General features: G+C 47.8%; 1 protein-coding gene across 6 annotated transcripts in view; it reads right to left on the minus strand.

Moving 5' to 3' along the window:
• The window catches only part of NRP1 (neuropilin 1), a 136202-nt gene that overhangs the window by 20886 nt on the left and 90902 nt on the right, over positions 1–24414 (minus strand). For 3 of the 6 annotated variants that reach the window (XM_074357991.1, XM_074357990.1, XM_074357992.1), the window contains exons 8-12: positions 23981–24125; positions 15675–16006; positions 10427–10571; positions 6594–6698; positions 2347–2406 (exon numbers count right to left, since the gene is read on the minus strand). In XM_074357991.1, coding sequence (XP_074214092.1) covers positions 2347–2406; positions 6594–6698; positions 10427–10571; positions 15675–16006; positions 23981–24125 — 787 coding nt within the window. Of the gene's footprint in view, positions 1–2346; positions 2407–6593; positions 6699–7204; positions 9184–10426; positions 10572–15674; positions 16007–23980; positions 24126–24414 lie in introns of those variants that run through there. The other 3 variants (XM_074357993.1, XM_074357994.1, XM_074357995.1) reach the window with 2 other exon arrangements.

Here is a 24414-nt window from a genome sequence, read left to right on the forward strand (position 1 = left end):
TCCCTATCCACAGAAGAAGACTTACAGAGCCAGATTCATGACTCAGACAACAGAAAAACAGAAACCAAGGTGATTTGTAAAGGGCTCTGGGTTGCCTGTGGACCAGACCACCCCAGTCAGTAAGCCCTGTGGCTTTGTAACAGAGAAGAACCAACCTGACCCCACACTGGACCTGTGCCTTTGGCTCTAACCCTGTGCTCTGGGCTCAGTCACGCTGGTTCTGCACCTTTTGTGAAAGGATGTCCCCTAGAGCCTGAAATGTACAAAAGAGCCCATTCTCAAGGCTCTGACCTTTAAAAACAAAACACTTTTCTATTCACATAGAGATAAAAAGTTGCAGAACAGAAAATAACGATTGTCTTGTTGGAGGTTTATAGGAACATTGTGACCTGCCCCACGTGGGCAGCTGTGAGAACAAAGGATTCCGACACCAAGAAATTTGCAACAACCAACCACACCCCCTTCCCTTTTAGTATAAAAGGAGCCTGGATTCTGACTCGGGCAAGATGGTTCTTTGAGACACTAGTCTGCTGGCTTTCGGAATAAAGTCACTATTCCTTGCTCCAACATCTCATCTCTTGATTTATTGGCCTGTTGTACAAACTTGGACTCAGTAACAGTGTGAGGGAACTTGTTCAGATGGTGGTACAAGGGGTCTCACTGGTTCATGATTTATACACCTGCCCTCTGACCACAAGACACCCTAAAAGAAGACTGTCTGCCCTGGAGCTCCTCTCTGAAGCCATCACACCAATGGCCTTGAGCTCATGGCCAAACCTCAAGTTCGCGGTCATTCCTACTCTGATAACGTGGACCTCCAACACTGGGGCAGACTCATCCCGTGTACCTTTCCATTCTCCCCAAGGCTATTGTCCACATTCGTATTTTTAATGATCCCTAGCTCTTTGGACAAGAAGAAGAGAGGTGAGATCAAACAGGCTAGCTGGCAACTTCCTCGCGGGTATAATTAACTCTCCGGCAAGAGGGAAAAATCAGAGCAACAGTTAAAATGTTTGCTGCATTCTTAGAACATAACTTGTCCACCTCACCCCTCTTCCCTCTTCCAGAAAATCCTTGAAAGCCCACTGGCGGCAGCCCCACAGAAGACCACCCTGATGGGGCCGAGGATGAAAAGGAACCCAGGAATTTCCTACAGGGAAGATCGGAAGCAAGAGGCAGCCTCACTCAGGAGGGAGGCAGGGCCATAGCCAGTCCCTGAAGGCCACGTTGCATAAGCTGAGAAGATGCGGGTAGGACCCCTGTGTTGTTGGGATTCAGGTGAACCCACCCGGTTTCAGCTTCGGTGTCTGGGGTACCTGCCTGAGCTGGTGTTGCAGGGAAGCCGTCACCCCGAGCCCACCGTGGGGAAACCAGGGTGATGGCAGGCTAGCTCTGCAGTGCATTTAATCAGGGCGCCAGAGACAGTGCCCTTGAAGGAAGTGTGCTGATTAGAGCGGCCCTTCCCACTTTCTGCCAGCTGGGGAGGGTCTCCCGCTGAGGCAGCACTGATGGGCACCACATGCCCCAGGAACAAGGGGCGGGGAGGCCCTGGCTGGGCGGCTTCAGAGAGGAAATGGGAGAAGCTGGCGAGCTGACCTGGTCACCTCACTCTAATGATCAACTTGAAAGTAGGTAAAGCCTCTGACTGCTTAGACGGACTGCTTCCCCCTGGGTGTGTCCGTGGGGAAGACCTTCCAAAAATACTAACGAAACACAAAACAGAGTGGCGGGGAGGCCAGCGGTCCCCTGCGGCTGGGCCCTGAGGACAGCAAACCAGGGGCTTTAGAAGCCACCAGGGGCTTCTGTTGACAAAAGGATGCGGAGGTGCCCCTTGGGTGGGGGCTCCCCTCCTGGGCGGCACCAGCCTCGCCTCCAAGCACCCCGGCTCGTGGCTCGCCCACTGGAAACGCGGCTGTACAAGTGCCAACTGCGTGGCAGGCAAAACTGACAAACCCCGCCCGTCTCGGCTCGCAGAGTGGCAGCGAAAATAAACAGTCAGGCGGCTGCCTGGGAGATTGCCTTCCCCCGAGTTTGCAAACACAGTCCGTGTCCTAGATGTGCTGCGTTTAAACAAAGTATGTTCCTTAGTGCCTGCCGTCGGGAGTGGGGACTGTCACCACTTGGCAGTTACTAATGGAGGAAATCAAGAAACCTCACTCCCAGCTGCAGGTGCACGTGGATGGGACGGAAGCAGTGTTTATGGCTTGTGCTCGGGGGCCAGATGCTGGTGGCGTCTCTGCTACGACTTTGAGGCAAATGGAAACTGAGAACCAAGCAAGGTGCGATGTCTGGGGGGTGGGGGGAGGCATGCGTGAAATCTGCCACGTTTTCTCTTGCGTTTGATACCTGGCTGTGGGGTGCTGTCTATCGCGGTTGGCTTTTCTGTGGTCAGCACAGTGGTGCCACCTGAAATACAAAAACAGCAACACACGGAGATGAGAAAGGGACAACATCGCGGGTCGCAGGCAGTAGAGACTTACACGCTTACAGTCATCGGTCAGGGGCAAACATTTCCCTTCAATAATCCTTCCTTTAATTCCAGCTGGAGTTAACTGTCTCACTTAAATTTTGCTCACCGCAGCAAAAAGTTCTAATAAGCCACTAGTTTTCACTCAACACATTTACTCATAAAGCATCCAGGCGGTATGGAGGGTTCCAGACTTCCTTCCGAGGGCATTCCTTGACTCCCAGACTGAAGGATGCTCGCAACAGCAACAGTGAAAGGCGAAGGCCATGCTCCCAGTATCATTAGTGACTCGGACATTCAACTTGACCTAGACCTCTAAGCTTGCAGTAGCTTCCCAAGGTTTCAGATGTGTGCCTTCGTGGGGGTTGCAAGGCTGGTCTCCACAAACTATTTTAAAAACTGAAGGTTTAAAGCGGATGGCAGTGATTCCTCCTTTCTTTTGCTGCCAAAGCTGTTTGTTTTTCCCAAGGACAAGTATTCCACCCAGTCTGCGGATCAGAGAAGTTGCAGAAAAAGGAGGAGGGAGACACATTTCTTCACAGTCCCAAGGAGCTGGGAGGCCGTGCAAACAAAGCCCTGGACACTGTGAACCGCAATCGGTCTGGGTGGACTGGAATTCCTGGTCCGGGCGCCACGTGGAAACTTGACTTCGCCCTTTTAGCTTTGCTGTCTTAGCTCGGCCACTTCTCCCTCTTCATCATGAGACTTCTGATTTAAAGCACTGTTCCTCAAATTCAAAGAGTCACCTGGATGCTTGTTGGAAAAACTGGTTTGCTGTTTACTCCTTAGGCGCTGGAGGAGGAAGCTGTTTCTCCTCCTGTGTGTCTGCCTGGCATTTCAGGGCTGGAGATCATCTATTTGCTTTCCCAAGACAGAAGGCCCTGGGCAGACTCAGGGGAAGGGCGTGAGTGGGCTCGTGACAACGGCGGGAGTTTGAGGGGCTTACACGGTGCCACGGTGACCATCTAGTAGCATCGCACAGTAAAGCCTGTGAGCACCTCGATCCTGGCCGAGCCCTGGTCCTATCCTGAAGCTCCCACGGGTCAGAAATCAGCCAGATCTTGAATCAGAGAGCCATAAAACGGTGCTCTGGGAACGGCCTGCAGAGTCCTGCGCTAGTCACCTGCGACATGGTGTCAGGTGACCCCAGCGAATACGCCGGGCGGGCAGTCACACGTGTGTGTGGCCTCAGCGAGGCCAGCACTAGGAGATGGAAGTACATGCATTGTGGGTGAAGAAGGTGAGTGTGTAATGGCAGGATTGGAGAGAAGCCAGGACACGCTAGCATTCTGTTCCCTGCGGTCTCAGAGAAGAAAGACTCAAGGTGAAAATTCACTTCTGAAAACCGATACGCGTTGTGAGTTTTGTTAGAAGCCAAATCCCACTGTTGGGCACAGGCAGATCCACTGTGAAGTTTGGCCCCCTGGTGCCTTTGGAGACAACTGTATAACCCAACGGCTTCAAAGGCATTTGCCAGCGAGTCACTTCCAGGGTGACTTTTCGCTTTGGCAAGCCGGCAGCGGAGAGCAAAAAGCTCGCCTCACTCCCACGCGTCGGGCCAGTCCACCCGGACCCCAGTGCTGCAGTTGGTGAGCAGCCTGCTACAATTCTTCTCTCCCATGACATTCAGATAGGTCGACCTGGAGGAGACACGGAAGTGACACCCTCCGTGTTAAGGAACAAAAGCCCACTTAAGAGGACACTGAGCCCAGTTTCCAGGTTCACACCCTTTGGGGCTAAAGGGAGACCGCTTTTAGTTTGGTTTCAGGACACCGAACGCTCTCGGTCTGCAGCCGGGACAGGAGGCACAGGGAGGGTGCAGGCTGGCGTGTGAGCCCAGGAGGTGAGATGCTCACACCTGGGCTAGGGGAGGCCAGGCTGCTTGCCACCACCAGCACGTGAGCACACCCTGCTTCAGAGAAGATGGACACAGGGCTTCCCACAGCAAGATGAGCTTTGAAAAAAGGACAAACTGGCCACAGCCCAGGAAGTGAATTCGAGGCGTGAGAACGCCTTCTAAAATCACATCTTCCTGATGGGAGGTGTCGGGGGGTGTTATCAGCACCCCCAGAAGTTTTTAATAGATGCTCGTGTTGACGGAATAATTGAGACACCCGTGATGGCCTGAGAACAAGACTCTTGTTTGGCCACGGTAATAAGCAAAAAAAAAAAATTAAAATGCATTTTTTTCTCTCTACCCAATAAACAGTCATAAACACTGTAGATAAACACTAACCTTGTACTTTTAAAGGGCTATCAGTGTCTCCCATTGAAATGGCCCATTTTCTGTGGTCTGAAACTCGCTGCCACACACAGTTTCCTCCAGGCTAACACACTTGCCCCGTTTCATTCAAAGGCTTGGGTTTCAATTAATTCAGCCATGAACTGATGTAGAAATGAGGAGGCTGGTGTTTTGAGGCGGGGAGGCCGTCTGAGGCCCTGTCTCTAATCAGCGCTAACTGACCGCTGCCAGGTTTATAAAAGTGAGAGCGTCTCCTCAGGAGGGTGACTGGACAGAGGACTCTGCTGGCCGTGGCCATTCCTTTTTATGAAGAATTTCACTATGGACGTGTGACTGGCTTTGCAAAAAGCCTGAGGTCTGTGGAGTGTTTAACGGGAGGCCCTGGGAAGGTTCCGGAGGACCTGCCTCTCAGATTGGGCCTCTGCTTTCAACATCAGCTGCCCGGTTTTCAGCTGGAGCGCGACATCTTACAGAGGAAAGGGCTCGGCATTAATCAGAGTAATTTCGGTGGCTTGCGGCTACTTACAGACAAGATTTGTTTTCAAAAGCCCACAGCCGTGAAACGTTTATTGGCCATGGACTGTGAGGGATTATTCTGGAAATTCGGAGGGAGAGAGACTTAGGAGGTGGGGTTGACTTATTTATTTAGGGGGAGGCAATTAGGTTTATTTATTTGCTTACTTTTCAGTGGAGGTGCTGGGGACTGAACCCAGGACCTCACGCACGCTAAGCAGTCGGTCTACCACGGAGCTGTGCCCCCACCCCGTGGAGGGGGGTTTTACACGCAAGCCCAGGTCATGAGCTAGGTTTCACCCTGTTCCATCTCAGAGCTCTCTCGCTCCTTCAGCGGAGAGCTTGGAAGAGACTGGAAGTGACTGGAAGTGTACCGTGGGACACTTCCTTCCAGATTTTACATGAGCACGTTAGCCAGCACCTGGCCTCATCATAAAGTTACCCGGAAACTAATTACGTGGCTTCTCTGAATCTCTTCTGGGTGAAAATACAGACCTGCATCCAAGGCTCATGTTTAATGTAAAATGAGAGTCAGATGCTCTAAGAAATTGAGTTTGGACCTGGGTAGCAGGTAAGGTCCCCCAGTGCCTTTGGCCACAATACGGTGAGAGTCCGAGTGCCTTGGCCAGTTTCCAAATGATGCAACCCCACCTCCCCAACTACCTGACGCCTCCTCTGCTGGTCCAAGTGGAAGCAAAGGTCACGTTCTAGCTTTTAGGGTTTTAGAATGTTATGAAGGAATTCTCTAAATGAATCCGTGAGGCACTGGGCACACGCCATCCGTGATGTATTTGCGAGGGGAGACGTGAACTGATAACTCAGTCTGCCTTTATCCTAGTGTAACATGATTTACCAAATCCTATCTTAAAAGCTGCCTTTTCAATATAAGCCGGATTTCATCAATTAGTTGGACAAAGGATCCACTCCAAAGATTTTATCCCTGCTGGGAAAGAAAAAAGAAACCTCCCCTGGGGTGGTGTGGTTATGTTTGGGCGGTGTGCGTGTTAGTGGGGGTGGGCTGGGGTTGAAGATGAGCATCACTTTATGTGACATTTAGCCTTGGAGAAATTCTTATGCAAGGAAGACAGCCCCGGTCTTTGGCTCTGAACATGGTAAAATGATTATTTTGAATGGCTGTGGTGGTGAAGGACAACTTGTTGACAGGATGTTGGGGGATGGAGGTGCCCAGGGCTTGGCAGGGCTGCCTCTCCTGCGGTACCCTGATGCCTACGAGGATTCAGGCAAACACACACACACAAACACACACACACACACACACACACACACACACACACACACACATTCACTAGCAGGTCTCAAGTGTGACAGATCTGAAATGGCAGGGCAATGGGATGAAGATGGTTTCTGCACCTGTGAGCTGGAAGTCATCACCTGTTCCACTGTGGCAGCTGGTCTGGTCGTCATCACATTCGTCCACCAGGTTCCCATTGGGGGTGGTCGGTCCAGCTGTAGGCGCTGAAACAACACACAAAGGTCATTTTCTCACATGTCTGAAATGGACTCCCCCACCCCTGGCCGCTGACTCTGTTAGCGCTTTTGCAGAAAACTCTAATCTGTGGTGAACAAGCAGGAGCGTGGTTTGCCTCCCCTTCAGAAGAGAAATACACTTGGATTTTGCAGAATGCCCTGGGGACCACTCTGTTTGGGTATTTGATCCCTCGCTCCTTAGCAGAGCTGGCTGCCTTCACCTTGTATGAACTGTTATCTCCTTACACATCCTTTGTCTGGAAAGCTCTTGAGTTCTCACTGGTTATTTATTCATGACCCTGGAGCTGGGAACTTTGATGGCAGAGATTTTGCTTGAACTGTTTTTCCTTTCACTTTCAAGGCGCTAGAGAACTCAGGTGTCATGACTTTTTTTACATTCTTGGTGTTTACTAAGTTTGCTAAGTTTATACTTTTTGTATGTATTTTTTTTGCCCCAAAAGGGAGTCTCAGCATTCACTTTTAGTACAATATTGTCCATCCTTCTGTCCTTCCTCCCTCCCTTCCTTCCCTTTCTCTTTCCCTCTCTTTCCATCTTTTTTCTTTCCTTCCTTTCTCTTTCTTTCCCTTCTTTCCTTTCTTTCTTTCTCTCTCTCTCTCTTTCTTTCTCTGTCTTTCTTTCCTTCTTCCTTTCTTTCTTTTCTTTCTTTTTTCCTTCCTTCCTTCCTTCCTTCCTTCCTCTCTCTCTCTCTCTCTTTCTTGTCACTCCATTTCCCTGTGAGTCAGCTCCTCTGCTTGCAGTCCCTCCAGAGCAGGTGTCTGGGAGATCCCTGAGGTCATTTTTACCTGAACTCCCAGCAGGACTGCATTCCAGTGTTGGCCGCTGTTCCTACGTCTTTGAGTTTGTGGTTGAAATGTAGCCAACGTTAATCAGAGACTGCTTTTGAAGGGCTTGCAATTTAGTTCCGTCTACTTTTTTTTTTTTTCTCAGCCTGTTACTCATTTTTGCAGTCTGTTTAATATTCCACCGTATTCGGCATTACCTTTCACTTTATAAGACTTGAGATAACGTACAGTTCTCCTGACGTCTGAGAACCGGACAAGATGCTGGGACTGAGGGGGCTGCTCTCTAAGGGCTTCTGGCCAGTCAGGAATGTGCTGCTAACAGCTGCTTTCTCGATAAAAATTACACTGTTTGTTATTGTGCTTAAGTTCTGAGCAGAGTTATAATCTAGATAGATATACAATATATAAAGTAGAATATGTTCATAATGTATAAATAACTATATAACATAGAAACATAGTTTCAACTTCTTCAGCTGCCCCAGAACACACACCAGTCATAAGTAAGGCATCACCCCGCCCAGAGAAGGTGCACAGCATTACGTGTATAGTCTGCACTTTGCAAGGTGCGCGCACACACGTGCTGGCCGCTCCTTGGCGCCACCACTGACTCAACAGAATCCTCTCTGGTGACCTGGATGCTTGCCTTTGCTAAGCTGCCCCGACTCCTGGTAACGCGCCCCTTTTAAACCCTCTATTCATCTTGCTGATTTTTCTACATTCCTTATGGTATTTATAGAGGAAGAATTTTTTTGCCTTGGAAGCGGCCCTGGGGTAGTATCTGGATTAAATTGAAAAAAAAGTAGAAAGTCATTTTTATGCCCCAATTTTACTACTTGAGAATTTTTCCTTTCTAAGGTTCTCTAACGGTTTCTTCAATAAAAGTGCCAGCCCCAAATCAGAGGGACATGCGTGGATGGCTGGGTTGTACCTCAACCTCTTTCTTTCTTTCCATCCTTCCTTCCTTCCTTCTTTCTTTCTTTTATGTATATATTTTTCTTAAGTACATTTCACCAGTCTGTCTCACTTTTGGTTTATTTATTTATTTGTTTGTTGTTAATGGAGGTGCCGGGGATCGAACCCAGGACCTTGTGCACACTAAGCACGCACTCCACCTGAGATGTACCCTCCCCTCACAACCTCTTTCTCTGTCCCTTTAAGTCCCTCCTACAGAATGAGGTCCGCAGTCGGTATCTAACAAGGGACTGTTTATCGTTTTAAGGAAGAAGAAAAACACTCCCTTTCACCACTGGTGTTAGCAAGCTTTGACAAGACTTTCCCCGGATGTGGGTTTCTCACGTGGCTCAGACGACTTCCCCACTCGTGTGAGTGCTTTCAAACATCTGCAGAAAATCTCTTCACCACGACTTCCACTCACCACAGGGCTGACACTGGCAAACTGCCACCAGGCTCTGACTTTTCAACCAGCCATCCAGCCCACCCCCTCAGTCACTGCTACTTTCCAGAACCCAGACTGGAGGCCTGCACCAGGCCCCCCTTCTCAGAGGACTACTTCTCAGTGAGCTGGACTCATGGTCCATCTCAGTGAACGGGACAAATTTCAGTGAGCTGTACGAATTGCGGTTGGTTCAGCCTGCCTGTGCCTTCTTTTTCTTGGCATCTTTGCTGAGAGTCCTGGCACATGGCCTTTCTTGGCCCGTGTTGATAGTGACTGGATAATTCAGAGGTCAGGACAGGACTACAGATACGGAAACACTGCACAGTAAAGAATGGGAGATAATGGCTGGCTTTTCAATGAACACGTAGGGAAGCAGTGATGAATTATTCACCAGTTTGGTGATTTACAGCCTAAGATTCTTTAGTGCCTAAGACACGTTTTATGATATTTAATGTGCTCAGGAATGTAATTCTATTTGGGTAGCTCAAAACACAAATAATTTGGAAACCACAAGAAGGTGATATTTAAAAAGCATCCTTCCAGACAACTCTGAGCATGTTCCATTGATTAACATCTGGGTACCAACAACAGCCACTCTCTGAGCTAACCTGGAGGAAGACCTTTATGGGGATGGAAAAGTTGGTATAAGGTTACTCGTGTCTGCCCAAATCAAAGGCAGATGGGAATTCCAATGCACAAAAGCATTAAACAGTACACGAAGCAACCATCATTATCATTTTTGCAAACATTCATTTCATTCACTATGTGATTAAAAATGCAGAGCACTGTGCAATCCTGAGGTCAGTGTGAGAACACAGCTTCTCCTTGACATGGCCTTCCTCTGATCACCCAAGTTCATGCCGTAACGTCTTCACACAGACCTCGGTGTACAGGCATGAGCGCTATCTCATGTAAAGTTTTGTTTCCCTGCAGCTGCCAAGATAATGTCTTGGTGTTTCAGTCTGTCAGATGCTGCTTCCTGCTAGTATCTGCAGGTAGTCAGCACTGTAGATGGAAATGCGGACCCAACACAGATCGCTAAACGACGCCAAGAGAGTCAAGGAATCTGTGGTTGCCAGGGGTTGAGGGAGGTGCAGGGAGGGGACCGCTTACTGGGTAGGGGGCTTTACTTTGGAGGGAGGGAAATGTTTTGGAGCTAGAAACAGGTGTTGGCTGCATAAATAATGGTCAGTGTACTAAATGCCACTGAACCATTCATTTCAGTGGTGAGTTTTACGCCATGTGAATTTCACCTCGATACGTCATTTTCAATAAAAGTCAAAGATGACCCCACAGAGTCTGAGGACCACCAAGCAAACAAGCAAGACAAAGGTGGGGGGGCACGGTGTCACGCGGGATGACAGACGCCAAGCCCCCCAGACTGGCAGGCACGGGAGACCCAGGGTCACCCGGGGAAAGGCGGCAACCGGCAGCAGCACCATCGGGACGCAAACGCGTGAAAAGGAAAGAAGACGTCTGGGGAGGCAGAGGGGCCCTGGAAAGAAAGCACGGCTACCTTCCAGCTCGCAGCCCAGCAGCTCCATCCTGAGCCCGAGCCCGCCGTGGGTGGCTCTCTCCGGGTAGATCCTGACGAACCGCGTGGAGAGCGGCGGGAACGTCCGCAGCTCAGGCGTGTCGTAGTTGTTGTTTCCCTCAAATGACTGTGAAGGACAGAGAACGGCGGGTGTCAACAAAACCTCCCCTTCAGCACAAGAGTCCCTCCTTCAGGATGCTTCATGGGCTGAGAAATGGGGCTCATTCTCCCCACTTTGTGAACGGCTGGCATGCCCCTCATAAATAAGAGAAAAAAACAATTAAACCTTCTCTAGGAAATGATAGCTGCCATTTCTCAAAGTCTGGAGGACACACCATGGCTATATACCAGAAGTGGAGGGTTTAATGAGACACATTTTTATTTTTTATTATTATTACTTTAACCTTTTTATTCTTTTTTGGGGGGAGGAGGTAATTAGGTCATTTATTTATTTAAATGGAGAGACTGGGGACTGAACTCAGGACCTCACGCATGCTAAGCACGTGCTCTACCACTGAGCTGTACTCTCCCCACTTAGAAGTAACACTTTTACCACTTCCTTGAGATGGAGGAAGATAACTCAGGAAGAGAGCTTGCCATTTTTTGGAGCGGATAAATAGACACCCCATTTCCAATAACTACTCCCACTGTGTTCTCTTGAATGAGCGGGTCCTTGTCTTTGCTAAAACTTGGTCTTCCAGAAGAGTGAGGAGTCACATTCCCGAAGAAGGAGACAGTCAACTGGATATCGTGCAACTCAAGAACCTGGGGCAGTCCAATCCGCTGAACTGCTCTTTGCTCAAGCAGTACCAGCACCCGGAGGCTCCTGCAGATAAAAGGCCTCATCTCAGGAAGGTAAGAGGGTCCCGATCGCTGAGTGATGTTCCGATGCCCGGCTGCCCTGCAGTGAGTGGGCAACTCTTGGTGAAGACACAATTCAGGAGCCCGGCTGTTCTGGCCCTGCTGCCCCCGGATTATTTTATGTCCCTTTTTTACATTGACAGGCAGGCCCTTGAGCGGCATGACTGGACCGGTCTCCTTTTTCCAGAGATGGTTGAGCCTCCCTGCATCCTCTTCTCCCAACATCACTCCTAACTCTGTCCAGAATGGGAAGAGGTTGGGCAGGATCACAAAATCACCCTGCCTCGTGGCTGGGAGCGTCCCTGCTGGGATCAGACATCCTGCGATGTGAACCGATGCAAGGCACCGTTCTAAGTGCTTAGATGGCCCTAACTCCCTCAATCCTCAGGACAGCTCCAGGAGGCAGGTTCTGTGACTACCTTCTTTTTCCAGGCAAGGCAGAGAGGCCATGGAATTGTGACCTGGTGGTCTCGCCCGGCCCCTTCTCCATGCTGCCCTGAGAAACAATCTAGTCCCATCTCCTCATTTTAGCAGATGACCACACTCGGGTCCGGGACACTGAGGCCCATTCCCACAGCCACACATTCCATTTGATTGCTTTTTCTTTAAATGGATTGCAGTTTGGGCTTCCAAACCTAAAAGCTCAGATTGAGCATTGCAGGGTGGAGGGGCAGCCCAAGGCCACATCCAGCAGGGGTGGGACCCACGCCCAAGAAATAGGGTCTTTGGTCAAGCTGAGTCACGACATCACACACCAGCCAAAGAGGCCATCATTTGGTGGTGGAAATATTTTGGCCAAACAGGGGGACACAGGGAAAAGAAGACAGATCAGGAAGGATGTGCTGCAGTCAGAGGTTTTCTGAGTTCTAGAAGTAAATTGATTGGCTTTTTCCAACTCAGCAAATCCTCCAGAAATCTACAGGTATGGAGCTAATATACACCTGCTTCTCTCGGTTAATGTTTCTTTCTATCATTTTCAAGGGCAAATTCATTACTGGGGCCCCGCACTCTTGATAGACCTGCAGTGGCTGCTGGTAATTGAGAATCTGACATCCATCACTGTCAGGCCCAATTAAGTGTCGTCAGTAAGACACTAACAATGAAAACAGCGTGACGACACGTGGGAGTTCCGTCTACGTTAGCGTAACCCCAGCGATCACAGGAGAAAAGCACTTCTATCTACGGAATCCCACACTCTGCTACCTTTTCTTTAAATTCAAGTGCAGTTGATTTCCAATGTGGTGTCGGTTTCAGGTGTGCAGCTCAGTGATTCAGTTACACACACAAATATATTCTTTTTCAGATTCTTTTCCATGATAGGTTATTACAAGACATTGAGTGCGGTTGCCTGTGCTACACAGTAGCTCCTTGTTGTTTGTCTGTTTTATATTCTTCTGCTTTTAACTTGAGCAAAGAGTTATTAGCACGATGTACCTATGTCATAAAGGCTGTCAGTGGGGAGGTGGGAAGAGGGTCAGCAGGGAGGAGCCGCATGGAGCTGGGCTGAGTCTGCTGATGTAAGGTTGCTGATAAAATACATTTGTGTCCTTTCAACGAGTCGTGCTTTAGCAGAAGAGGATTTCGAGTATTTAGATGGATCTGCCCCCGAAAGGTCTAGTTGATTCAGACCCTGATAGTCCACCACACACTAGTTAAGGGTAGGGAGTAAGAAGGGGACATAGAGGTTTTTAAATCCATCAAAGTGCTTTTCTGTTTCGCAAAACAGAGTGCTCCTTTCACGGTTCAGTAACGGTACCTAAAGCAGGTAACCTTCATTTGCAAGTTCAAACACAGTACGTTTTAAATGTCTTTGTGCCATTTAGAAATCTGTATGGCTCTGAAATGGAAGATCTCCCCAGTTCCCTTTTTCATCTTGGAGATTTTAGTCCGGGGGCTGGCCACGTTAGGAATCGCAGATCAGGCACCATGTAGACAACTTAAAAGCTTTTATGGTTTAAATACACAGGAAGATGATAATGATGGATAAAATCACATTTTGGGAATAAAATCTAACACATGCAGCCAATCTTGAATGGAGCTTGTGGTTAAAATGGAAAGCGGTGTGTTGGCTTCTATCTGCCACATCCTAACAAGGAGCGACAGCTTTGGACTTGACTGCAGATGAGTGGATTAAGACGACAAAGGCCGGAAGCAGGCGATGCATCCCATCCAAGGCATATGGTAATTTGTTTTCTTTCCCTCTCAGGACCCTACACAACAGCGCACACAGCCGTGCGTCAGCGGCTCCGGGAAGTTGTTGATACGCAGCAAATTCACACTTGGTGATAAAACTGCAGGGCTCCCGCCTCCTTCAAAAAGACCGGCTCTTAGGGGAACTCCAGTTTCTGATGTTTATTTGACTTTTTCTTCCACCAAAACAAGAGGGGTTGACATAAAAGGGGAAAACGAAATGGACACAAGAAAGAAAGGAGCTGCACACAGATTAAGGAAAACACTGGAAAGGCTTTAGAAACCACAAGTTAGAGGGAGGGGTTGTTACATTTCCAACAGCATCGTCCCCCTTGGTGGCCCGCAGGCACACAGCCCGTGGGGACAGGCGGTCTCGGCAGAGCACCTGACATCTGGGCAGGGTGGGAGCTGGCTGCAGGGACCGGCTTCGTTTCCTGCCTGCAAAGCCTTTGGCCCAAGACACTGTATTAAGTTATATTCCCACACTCACTCAGAGTGGGAGTGAGGACAGTGTTCCCGCCAATGAGCTGAATCTTCTCACAGAAGGAGTAGGTCCTTGGCAAAGCAGGACAGAAAGGCCACAGCTGGGACCCAAGGCCAGCTGTGCTGAGGCGAGAGGTATCAGCAGTGAAATGTAACTCCCACCTAGGGGTCTGCACACAGAGCTGCTAGGCTGGGGGCTGCTCCTTCTTTTACTCTCAAAGCAGCTGCCGGGCCACCCAGCACACTCCGGGTGTCCGTTCCTCGTTGGCATTGTGTGCTTAGGAAACGCAAAGACATTTCAGCATCGGCCTTAGTAAAACAATCACTAAAGAATACCTATTGCGTTAAAAAAAAGATTAAACCACGTGTTCTGGTGAAGCTTGGAATATTTCTTTTTTTCACTAGTTCATCAAGGGCCAACTGCATTTTAAAAGGTCCCAATGCATACAAAATTGACTTAAGCATTATTCACGAGAGCCAAAAGTTAGAAGCAATGAGACTGCCCATCAGTGGACGAATAGACACACAACACGTGGTCTGTACATACCATGGGATTATGTATGTTCCTGAAAAGGATCGGAATTCTGACACAGGCTACCACACGGGTGAGCCCTGAGAACACTGTGCCAAGTAAAATAAGCCCGTCAGAAAAGAAGAAATATTGTATGATTCCCCTTCCACGAGGCTCCCAGAAGCCTCAAATTCACAGAACCAGAAAGTACAATAGTGGCTGCCAGGGACTGGGGGCGCGGCGGGTGGAAAGTTATTGCTTAATGGGGACAGAGTTTCAGTTGTGCAAGATGAGGAGGCCCTGGAGGAGGACCGCATAGTGCGTGAATGCACATAACACTACTGAGCCGTCCGCTTGGAAGGGTTAAGACGGCAAATTTTCTTTTACTGTCTTTCGGCACAATTAGGAAACTTCTGAAAACTGTAAAGTGCCATAGAATTGGAAGACGCATTCAATTGAAAAATAAATAACGTTAAAAAGTAACAATAAAGGGGAAGGTCTAGTTCAGGAGATAGAGTGCATGCTTAGCATGCAGGAGGGCCTGGGTTCAATACCCGGTACCTCCTCTAAAAATAAATGCATAAATAAACCTAATTACCTCCCCCCTTCAACAAAAAATTAAAATAAATAAATAAAATAAAATGAACAATAAAAAAGTAAAAAACAAAATAATTTAAAAAAAGACAACTTAATCGAGGGATGAGGGAGACAAGGGGACTGGGGGCAGGTGCTTACTGAGAGATGAGCCTCCAAGGGCAGATTCTGAGTTCCTTCTGGGTTGCCTGGGGGTCCCCCTGGCCCCACCCTCCCAGCTGCCCTGTCCTCTTAAGTGTCCGGCCAGCAGCTGGTCACTAAGGGAGGGAAAGGTGGCCGGCAACACGATTCTGCCCTCTTTTGTCCCAGACGTGGTTTCCGCATCCCATTCCTGTCTCCCTTGGAGTCGGCCCGGAAAGACTCCATCACACGCCCCCACAGGTCTCACGGCTTCAGGAAATGGGAAGCCGCTTCCCCAGGAAGAGGTCGGGTCCTTGAGTGGAGTCAAGACGGCGAGGGAGGGTCTCTTCCTGCCCCGCCCTGGACCCCACCCCACTGACACAGGCCCCGCTGCGCCCCAGCCTCTGCCCACCACCCTACCCAGCCCCGCCCAATCCCACCCAGGACCCGCCTCTGCCCCGCCCACCTCACCTTGGGCTTGTGCCGGCCCTCGTCCATCAGCATCTTCCAGTCTGAGCCGTTGTTGCTGTATCCGATCTTGAACTTCCGCATGAACACCTTGTTCTCTCGGTGCTTACCGCCCTGGATGATGACGCCCCGCACGATCTTCTCCTCCCCCAGGTCCACCTGGAGCCACTCGTTCACGTACGGGTGAGGGGCCGGGGGCAGCGCCCAGCCCGAGCGACTGGTCACCAGGCGGATGTTTTCAGGCATCCAGTTCCTTTCCCCTTGGTTGGATGCTGTGATCTGGGAGTCGGAAATAAGTCCGGACACCATCCCCAGCATTCCAGAGCAAGGATAGTCTGGGGGGGAATGGAAGGGGCAACGTGAAATGATTTTCTAGGAGTCCCCATGCTTGGAACGAGAACCCAACAAATTGACTAAAAGCATCATCTGTCCCCCGTTCTGTACCTCTGTCAATGTCTGGATCCTCTGACATTAAACTGAAACTTCCCCCTTCTCTTCCTGTGCTCCCAGCCCCCCACTCACAGTCTGATAAAAGGAAATCTTCAATATGAACATCCATTTCTCCCGGCCTGGGTTCTTCCAAGTTTAATGGCCAAGTATGGATGTTCAGTCCCTTTGGTGCCCAGAAGCTGTCCCGAGATCGAGCACAAGCCCTGCCCAGTGGAGGTTCAGTTTACGCAGGGCTGGAGCTGTGCAAAGCGGCAGCTCCCACAGCAGGAAAGTTGCCAAAACAACAGTAAAAAGAAGATGAGGAGGAGGTGATGCGAAAGGAAGAGCTGGACTCAGCCGGAAGAGGAGGGAGGGCCTGCCAGAGGAGGGGGCTTTGTATGGAGTGTTAAAGGAGGGGCCCGTCCTCCCCTCACGTGTCCTCCCTACCCGTGTCCACCAGCAAGAGAACTTTGCACAGGAAAGTCCATGCCACGTGATGCTCCGTGTTCAGACAGAAACCGTCCTTTCCTCTTGACGCTGAATCTCCTTTATCTTTTATTATTTACTTCTTTATTTTTAAGTTTTTTATCACAATTTTTTAAATTAATTTTTTTCCTAATTCTATTTTAATGGATGCAATCACCAACCACCAAGTTCCGGCCTGGTCATCCTGTCTTTCCCTGTGTTCCATTCCTGTTCTGCTACCAAACCCTGTAACATTTTCATTTAAAAAAGAAAAGGTGTCCTAGACCTGCCTTGCAGTCTCCATTTCTTTGGGCCTCATCTTGATCTGAACCCTCAAGGCTACCCGGCTGGCCTCTCAAACTGGAGTGCTGAGCCAACAACACCCACGTCACTTCCCATGATTTTTTTTTTTCTTTTTTGGCCAATGTCATTCTCATCCTCAAAAATCTTCCGTTGCTAAGAAAAATAAGCCAGACACCAAAGGGCAAATGTGGCATGATACCAGAGATACGAGGTACCGAGGACTGTCAAGTGTGTTCAGACCGAAAGTAGAAAGCTGGCTGCCAGGAGCTGGAGGCAGGGGAGGGTGGAGAGTTAGTGTTTCCTGGGGACAGGGTGTCAGTCTGGGATGATGCAAAGCTTGGAAGATGGATGGTGGTGGTGCACAGTAATGTGAACACACTAGATGCAACTGGATTGTATCCTTGAAAATGGTTAGAGCAGCCCCTATGGAGGACTGTGTGGAGGTTCCTCAAAGCTAGAAACAGACTTACCCTGTGACCCAGCAGTCCCACTCCTGGGCATATATCCAGAGGGAACTCTAATTCAAAAAGACACACGCACCCCAATGTTCACAGCAGCACTATTTACAACAGCCAAGACCTGGAAGCCACCTTAACGTCTGTGGACAGATCACTCGGTAAGGAAGCTGTGGCCGCCCACTGCTGGGCACCCGAAGGGAACAGCCGCGAGTCTCTATCCGTCTTGGTCCTGTGGGCCCACCGGCCTGGCTCCTCACATTTCCTGAGACCAAGTCCAAGGTGGCGGAGGGGTAGGACCACAAGATCGCCTCTCCTCGTGACTGCAGCAAAACCACAACTGAATGCTAAAAACCATTGAAAAAATAAAAGGCTAGAACCTAGCAAAGATCTTCTGCAACTGGAAACAAAAAGAGAGAACCACAGCAGGAAGGTAGGAAGGGCGAGCTTGTGTTATAATTGGGCCCTGTTCCCCCTGGGTGGGTGACGCACAAGCTGAAGATCTGTGAAGTCCCAGGGGCCCTCCCACAGGAGTGAGAGCTCTGAGCCTCACATCAGGCTCTCCAGCCTGGGTCCTGGCACTGGGAAGAGAAGGAGACCCCGGGACATCTGGTTTTGAAGGCCAGAGGGCCTTGGTGCCGGGAGCCCCACGGGACTGGGGGAAACGGAGACTCCATTCGCTTGAGAAGCATACACGGAATCTTGTGTGTGCCAGGTCCAAGGGCAGAGGCAGTGATTTCACAGGAACCTGGGGCAGACCTGCGTGCTGGTTTTGGAAGGTCTCCTAGGGAGGTAGGGGATGGCCGAGACTCACCCAGGGGACACAAAAGCTGGTGTCAGACATTCCAAATATGTTCATCTACATGAGCTTTCCTGGAGGCTGACATCTTGATTGGATCATTAGCACTAAGACCCAGCCCCACCCAACAGCCTGTAGGGAAGCCTCAGGCCAAACAACATACAGGGTGGGAGCACAGCCCCACCCATCAGCAGACCTCCTGAGCCACAAAGGCCTCTGGACACAGCCCTGCCCACCAGAGGTCCAGGACCAAGCCTCACCCAGCAGTGGGCAGGCACCGGCTCCTCCTGCCAGGAACCCTGCATAAGCCTCTAGTCCAGCCTCATCCACCAGGGAGCAGATACCAGAAAGAAGAAAACAATCCCAAAGCCTGTGGAAGGAACCCGCAAACACGGGCCAGACTCTACCCTGGGACCAGCTGGACCCTGGCCCTTGGGTGCCAAGAGAGGAGTGTCCTGCTCGGACGCATAGGGCTCCTCCCACAGGGGGCCGCCTCTCCAATGTTGAGAAATGTAACTAACCTACCTGAAAGTACAAATAGAAAGACAGACAATATGAGGTGGCAGAGGAAATTCTCCCAGGCCAAGGCACAAGATCAAGTCCCAGAAGAAGTAAGTGATGAGGAGATGGCAATTTATCTGAGAAAGAGTTTAGAGTAATGATGGTGATGCTGTTCAGAGAACTCAAGAGTATAGTTGCACAGAGCGACGTTTTTAGCAGAGAGAAAATATAAAGAATATCCAAACAGAGCTGAAGAATAAAGAAGTTGTGGTATATTTACAATGGAATGCTACTCAGCCATAAAAAAGAACAAAATCATGCCATTTGCAGCAACATGGATGGACCTAGAGATTATCATACTAAGTGAAATAAATCAGACAGAGGAAGGCAAATATATGATATTACTTACATGTAGAATCTAAAAAAATGATACAAATGAACTTGTTTACAAAAAAGAAACAGACTCACAGACATAGAAGACAATCTTATGGTTACCAAGGGGGAAAGGGAAAGTAGGGGAGGATAAATCAGGAGTTTGGGATTAACAGACACACACTACTATATATAAAATAGATAAACAACGAGGTCCTACTGTACAGCACAGGGAGCTATAGTCAATATCTTGTAATATAATAACTGATAATGGAAAAGAATCTGAAAAAGAATATAATACATGTATACATATAACTGAATCACTATGCTGTACACCAGAAACTAATACAACATTGTAAGTCAACTAGACTTCAATTAAAAAAAAGGAAAAAAAAAGGTTAGAACAGTAAATTCTGTTATGCATATTTCACCACAATTGTAAGAGAGAGAGATCTTTAAAATATTCCCCTGGCGTTCCATTATTTACGGGACACTATAAAAAGTCTCTGTCTGGCTTTCAACACCCTCATTTGGCTTCACCCTATTGATCCAGTTTTATTTCCTATTCCTGACAGTAATCCATTTCTTCCCATAAACCACGGAGATAATTCTCAGCAGTACCTTTGCTCACAGTGTCCCTGCTGCCCCTTTCCTCCTGGTAACAGAGGTAAGTTCAGTCCAGGCTTTAAAACCCAGCTTAGGGCATTTCATGAAAACCTCTCAAGGGACTCTGGCCTTCACCCGGAACTCTCCCTTCTCAGAAATTGGATGGCATGGTCCGGCAGCAGCGCGAGGTTCAGCATGAAGCCGTCTCTCCAGGTTTCAAGATCGGGAGTCTTGTATCCATAACTAGATTATAAATTCCTCGAAAGCAATCAACCGCATCGTGGGGTCTTTTAACAGCTTCCCCAGCAGCCCAGGAAGCTTCTGAGGATAAGGAGGGTATCAATCACTGACTGATTGGTGGCTTAACAATGAAACGTTCAGCACTTCAATTATTCTCCTTTCAAAATCGGACGCCCCCATGAAGGACACGCCAGGAAGGAGAATCTATTTTTCTTTGAAACAGCTCCATTCTGCATCAATCAAAATTTAGCCTAAAAATGTAACCATGCTAAGTGGGAGGCGCGTACCTAATGCAATTAAGTGACGTCTGTGTTGTCAGCTGACTCGTAAGAATGAGATACTCAGATACTCTCCACCCGAGTCTTACAGCTCAGATCATGCCATTTCTTTTTAATTTTTTTTTTTTTATTTAAGTGTAGTTGATTTACAGTGTTAGTTTCAGGTGCACAGCAAAGCGATTCAGTCATATGTGTATATATACATACACACATATATTATCAGAATCTTTTCCATTATGGCCTGTTACAAGAAATTAAATATAGTTCCCTGTGCTGTATAGTAGACCCTTGTTGTTTATCTATATACAGGGGTGTGTATCTGTTAGATCTAAACTCCTAATTTAACCCTTCCCACCCTCCTTCCCCTTTGGTAACCATAGTTTGTTTTCTATGTCCGTGAGTCTATTTCTGGTTTGTAAATGGAATTTGTATCTTTTTTTAGGTTCCATATATAAGTGATGTCATATGATATTTATCTTTCTCTGTCTGACTTACTTCACTTAGTGTGATAATCTCTAAGTCCATCCATGTTGCTGCAAATGGCACTATTTTATTCTTTTTTGTGGCTGAGTAGTATCCTGTTGTATAAATATACCACAACTACTTTATCTAGTCATCTGTTGATGGACATTTAGGTTGTTTCCATGTCTTGGCTATTGTAAATAGTGCTGCTATGAACATTGGGATGCATGTATCTTTTCAAATTAAAGTTCCCTCTGGATATACAACCAGGAATGGGATTGCTGGATCATATGGTTAAGCCTATTTTTAGTTTTTTGAGGAATCTCCATACTGTTTTCCACAGTGGCTGCACTAAACTGCATTCCCACCAGCAGTGTAGGAGGGCTCCCTTTTCTCCACACCCTCTCCAGCATTTATTACTTGTAGACTTTTTAATGATGGCCATTCTGACTGCTGTGAGGTGATACCACATTGTAGTTTTGATTTACATTTCTCTAATAATTAAAGATCATGCCATTTCTTTACTCAAAAATTCAGTTTCTGCTCGCCTAGGAATTATGCATCTACCTTCAACCGAGCTGCCCCGCCTTCCACACCAAGGTTTTGCAAGGCCCTTCCTCACTGAAGACCCTCCTCACCTTGGTGGTGGTGGTGGTTGGGGGCTTTCTCTCATTCTGCTCCCTCTACCAAAGAGTTCCCCATCATTTTGCCCCTCCCACTATCTTAAAAATCTTGACTGGTTTTCAGATTTTATGTTACATATTCATTTTTTCTGATCTCTCCAACTAGACATGGTTTTCCTTCTCTGTGACTCTTCCTAGCTTTCCACCTGCATTTCTCATATTTATTGACCAGATTCAGTTCCTCGGATTGCCATGTGCCTTCCCAGATTTTAAGTGCTTTCGGTCGCATTGGAACATTGTCTCCAGTCCTAGCGCCCTGCTTTATACGTGGTGTTTGCGCCACAAATATTTGTTGAGTGAATCAGCTTCTTAACACAATGAAAGGCAGCTGTCACCTCCCCCCTCCAGCACCCTTTCCTGCAATTCAGCCACAGTATTTGCTCCAGGCCGGGACCTGGAAACCAAGAATAAATTCAATGGGGATTTATAAAAAGATTTCCCCAAATGATTTTACTGAGGGTCTATGAAATGATCGTGTTAAAAATAGAAGTTACATTTTTGGGTCACTGTGGTCACACCTGTCTGATTCAAAATCAGCTTTTGTAAAGAAAATATTTAGTTGGTAATATGTACCAGAGGAGAAAAACAATGAACTTGAATATTGTAAGGTGAGCAGAACCTTTACGGGATTAATGTCCCTTCTCCGATGCAGAGCCGGCTGGGGTGCGGTCCTCACCCCTACAGGTCTAGGGATGCATGGCCCCCATCCAGCCAACATATCATCTCTCCTGCAAGTCTGCCCCGTCCAAGAACTACCAAGAGGGGCCTTAATTAAGTAAAATACTAAGGCAACTTGATGTTGTGATTATTGAATTAAAAGGAGAACCAGGAAATTCAGAGTTCAGACTAATTCGTGTGGAGTCTTTATGAAGTTTACATCTTTTTTTTTTTTTTTTGGTACAGTGTCATGAGATTAGGTTTGAGGAAGGGGCTAGAAATTTCCACCCTGTCTTCAAATGGCCTTGTCTCTGGATTTATGGGGAGCTCACATTTGTGACGCTCTGAAAATGACCTAGAACTTTCTCTCCTGTAACTGCTGATCAGGAGTAAAGCCAAGGCTACAGCTAATCCTTCAGTGTCCCATCGTCCCCCACATTCCTCTCCACCCCGCTCCTGCCCCCAAGGCCTTGCGCTTTCTAAGTGTTTAGAGCCTAAAACAATAAACAAGTCTGCCTCTAGGATAAAAATAAATAAAATTTTGGTGAGGAATCAGATGTCAGGTTTTACTTTCCAAAATGGACTCTGTTGTAAACAAGGAAAGTTTTTTTTCCCTCCTTAGTTAGCCCTTTCCTAAATGCTTGTCATTTCATGGAAAATTGCTCAGGCGATTTTTTTTTTCCCTCCTTCAAAAGTCAATATTTTCCGTCTCTAAAAATAAGGATTGCTAAAGAGGATAAAAATAAAAACCGTGGCGCTGGCGTTCATGGGATGAGAAATTAAATGCTGTCAATATGTGTACTGATACCACATGAAAGATAGTTCACACACTTATAAACTTTGTTCACTTTTAATTACTTTTAATCAGTAACTGATTCAGTTTTTGAACTTTTTGTAAAGATACGAATGAATTTTTTCTAAATATGTAAAAAGTGTGCTCGTTTCTGGTATACAGCATAGTGATTCAGCTATATATATATATTCTTTCTCATTACAGGTTGCTACAAGCCATTGAATACAGTTCCCTGTGCTGGACAGTAGGATGGTTTTTAACTTCTAAGCTTGCTATGAAGGTTACACTGTACCGACTTTCTTTAAAAGGAAAAATTCGCAGTGTATTTATTTAAATGGAAGGGAATTCTAAAGTGACTGCAGTGCACTTCAGGACACAGCATGGCTGGTTGTGCAGGAAGCTCAGCAGACAAGTAAGAGCAGCCCTGGTTGCCATAGAAACGCAATAAGGCCAATGGCACCTTCTGTCACTGCCCGCTCCGTCCTGACGTGGCCCACAGTTTTAGCCACTTCATTTCACCATCCTCATTTCTCAAGTGGGATCATCCACTGACCTGTTGTAAATTTAAGAGAGACTTTTAAAGTCCTATGAATGTCAGAGGAAACAAACACGAAAACTAGAGATATTGAGAAACCGATTTCTAACATTAGTATATTCATTCAACAAAAGACAGATACATAGAGAGGAAAAACCTAAGAGAAAGTTGTCAGGGTGGTTAGTGAATGAAAGGAGAAATTCTCGGAAATTAAACTCCTCCTTAGCTGTAGCTGGCGAGGCCACCTCCAGACCTCAAAATTGAGAAGACAGAGCAGGTGGAGACCACCTGCACGACAGTTATTTACTGTAAGTCTACGAAGTAGCAGCCGGGGTGCCGAGTACCCCGGAGACGGGGATGACAGGGAGGGTCCCTGCCTTCCTGGAGGTTGCCAGGGAGTGGAAAGGTACCACTCGGTAAATACTGACCCTGCACTGTGGTGCCAAGTGTGTTACATACACGAGAGAGCCCATCATCACAACCACCTCCACGACATGCACCGTGGTGCCTGGGTAGGTGCGATAACTAAGGCTTGGAAAGGCAGTAAACCACCCAAAGAAATAGGCCAGTGAGCAGTCCAAGTGGGATTTCAACTCACATTTGTCTAAATCCAAAGCACAGGCCCTTAACTGTCAAATAAAAATGACCGACTCCATCTATGCCAAATTACTCTCCCTCGACCGAAAAGTTCGCATACACCAGAACCAGGCAATCTTCCAGGTGGAGCTTACCTGTTATCTTGCACCCGTAGACTTCAAATCTCAGAGATATACCAGTTTCCCAGGTCATAGGTTTGATTCGGACAAATCGAGTTATCAGTGGTTTGGGGAACACTCCAAACACGACGTCGGTGGGGTTGGTGTTTCCCTGAAAGATCTAGATGTAAAAAGGAAGAGCCCTTTAAATAATATACATTTTGGATTAAAAAAACTTTTTTTGGTTGGATTTTTAATTAATTAATGAATTACTTTAACGGAGGGACTGGGGATTGAACCCCGGACCTCGTGCATGCTAAGCACGTGCTCCACCACTGAGCTGTACCCTCCCCGCTTTCTGTGCGTTTTCCTCGGCCTCTGAGGCAGGCTTTGAATTTCGGCGAAACAGCATGCAGGAGTTCTCAGAAATCTTTTGATGAGTCAGTCAGAGCAAGCATAACTTCCAGTAA

The sequence above is a fragment of the Camelus bactrianus genome, chromosome 35 (assembly GCF_048773025.1).
Source record: "Camelus bactrianus isolate YW-2024 breed Bactrian camel chromosome 35, ASM4877302v1, whole genome shotgun sequence".
In the NCBI taxonomy this organism is placed as follows: Eukaryota; Metazoa; Chordata; class Mammalia; order Artiodactyla; family Camelidae; genus Camelus; species Camelus bactrianus.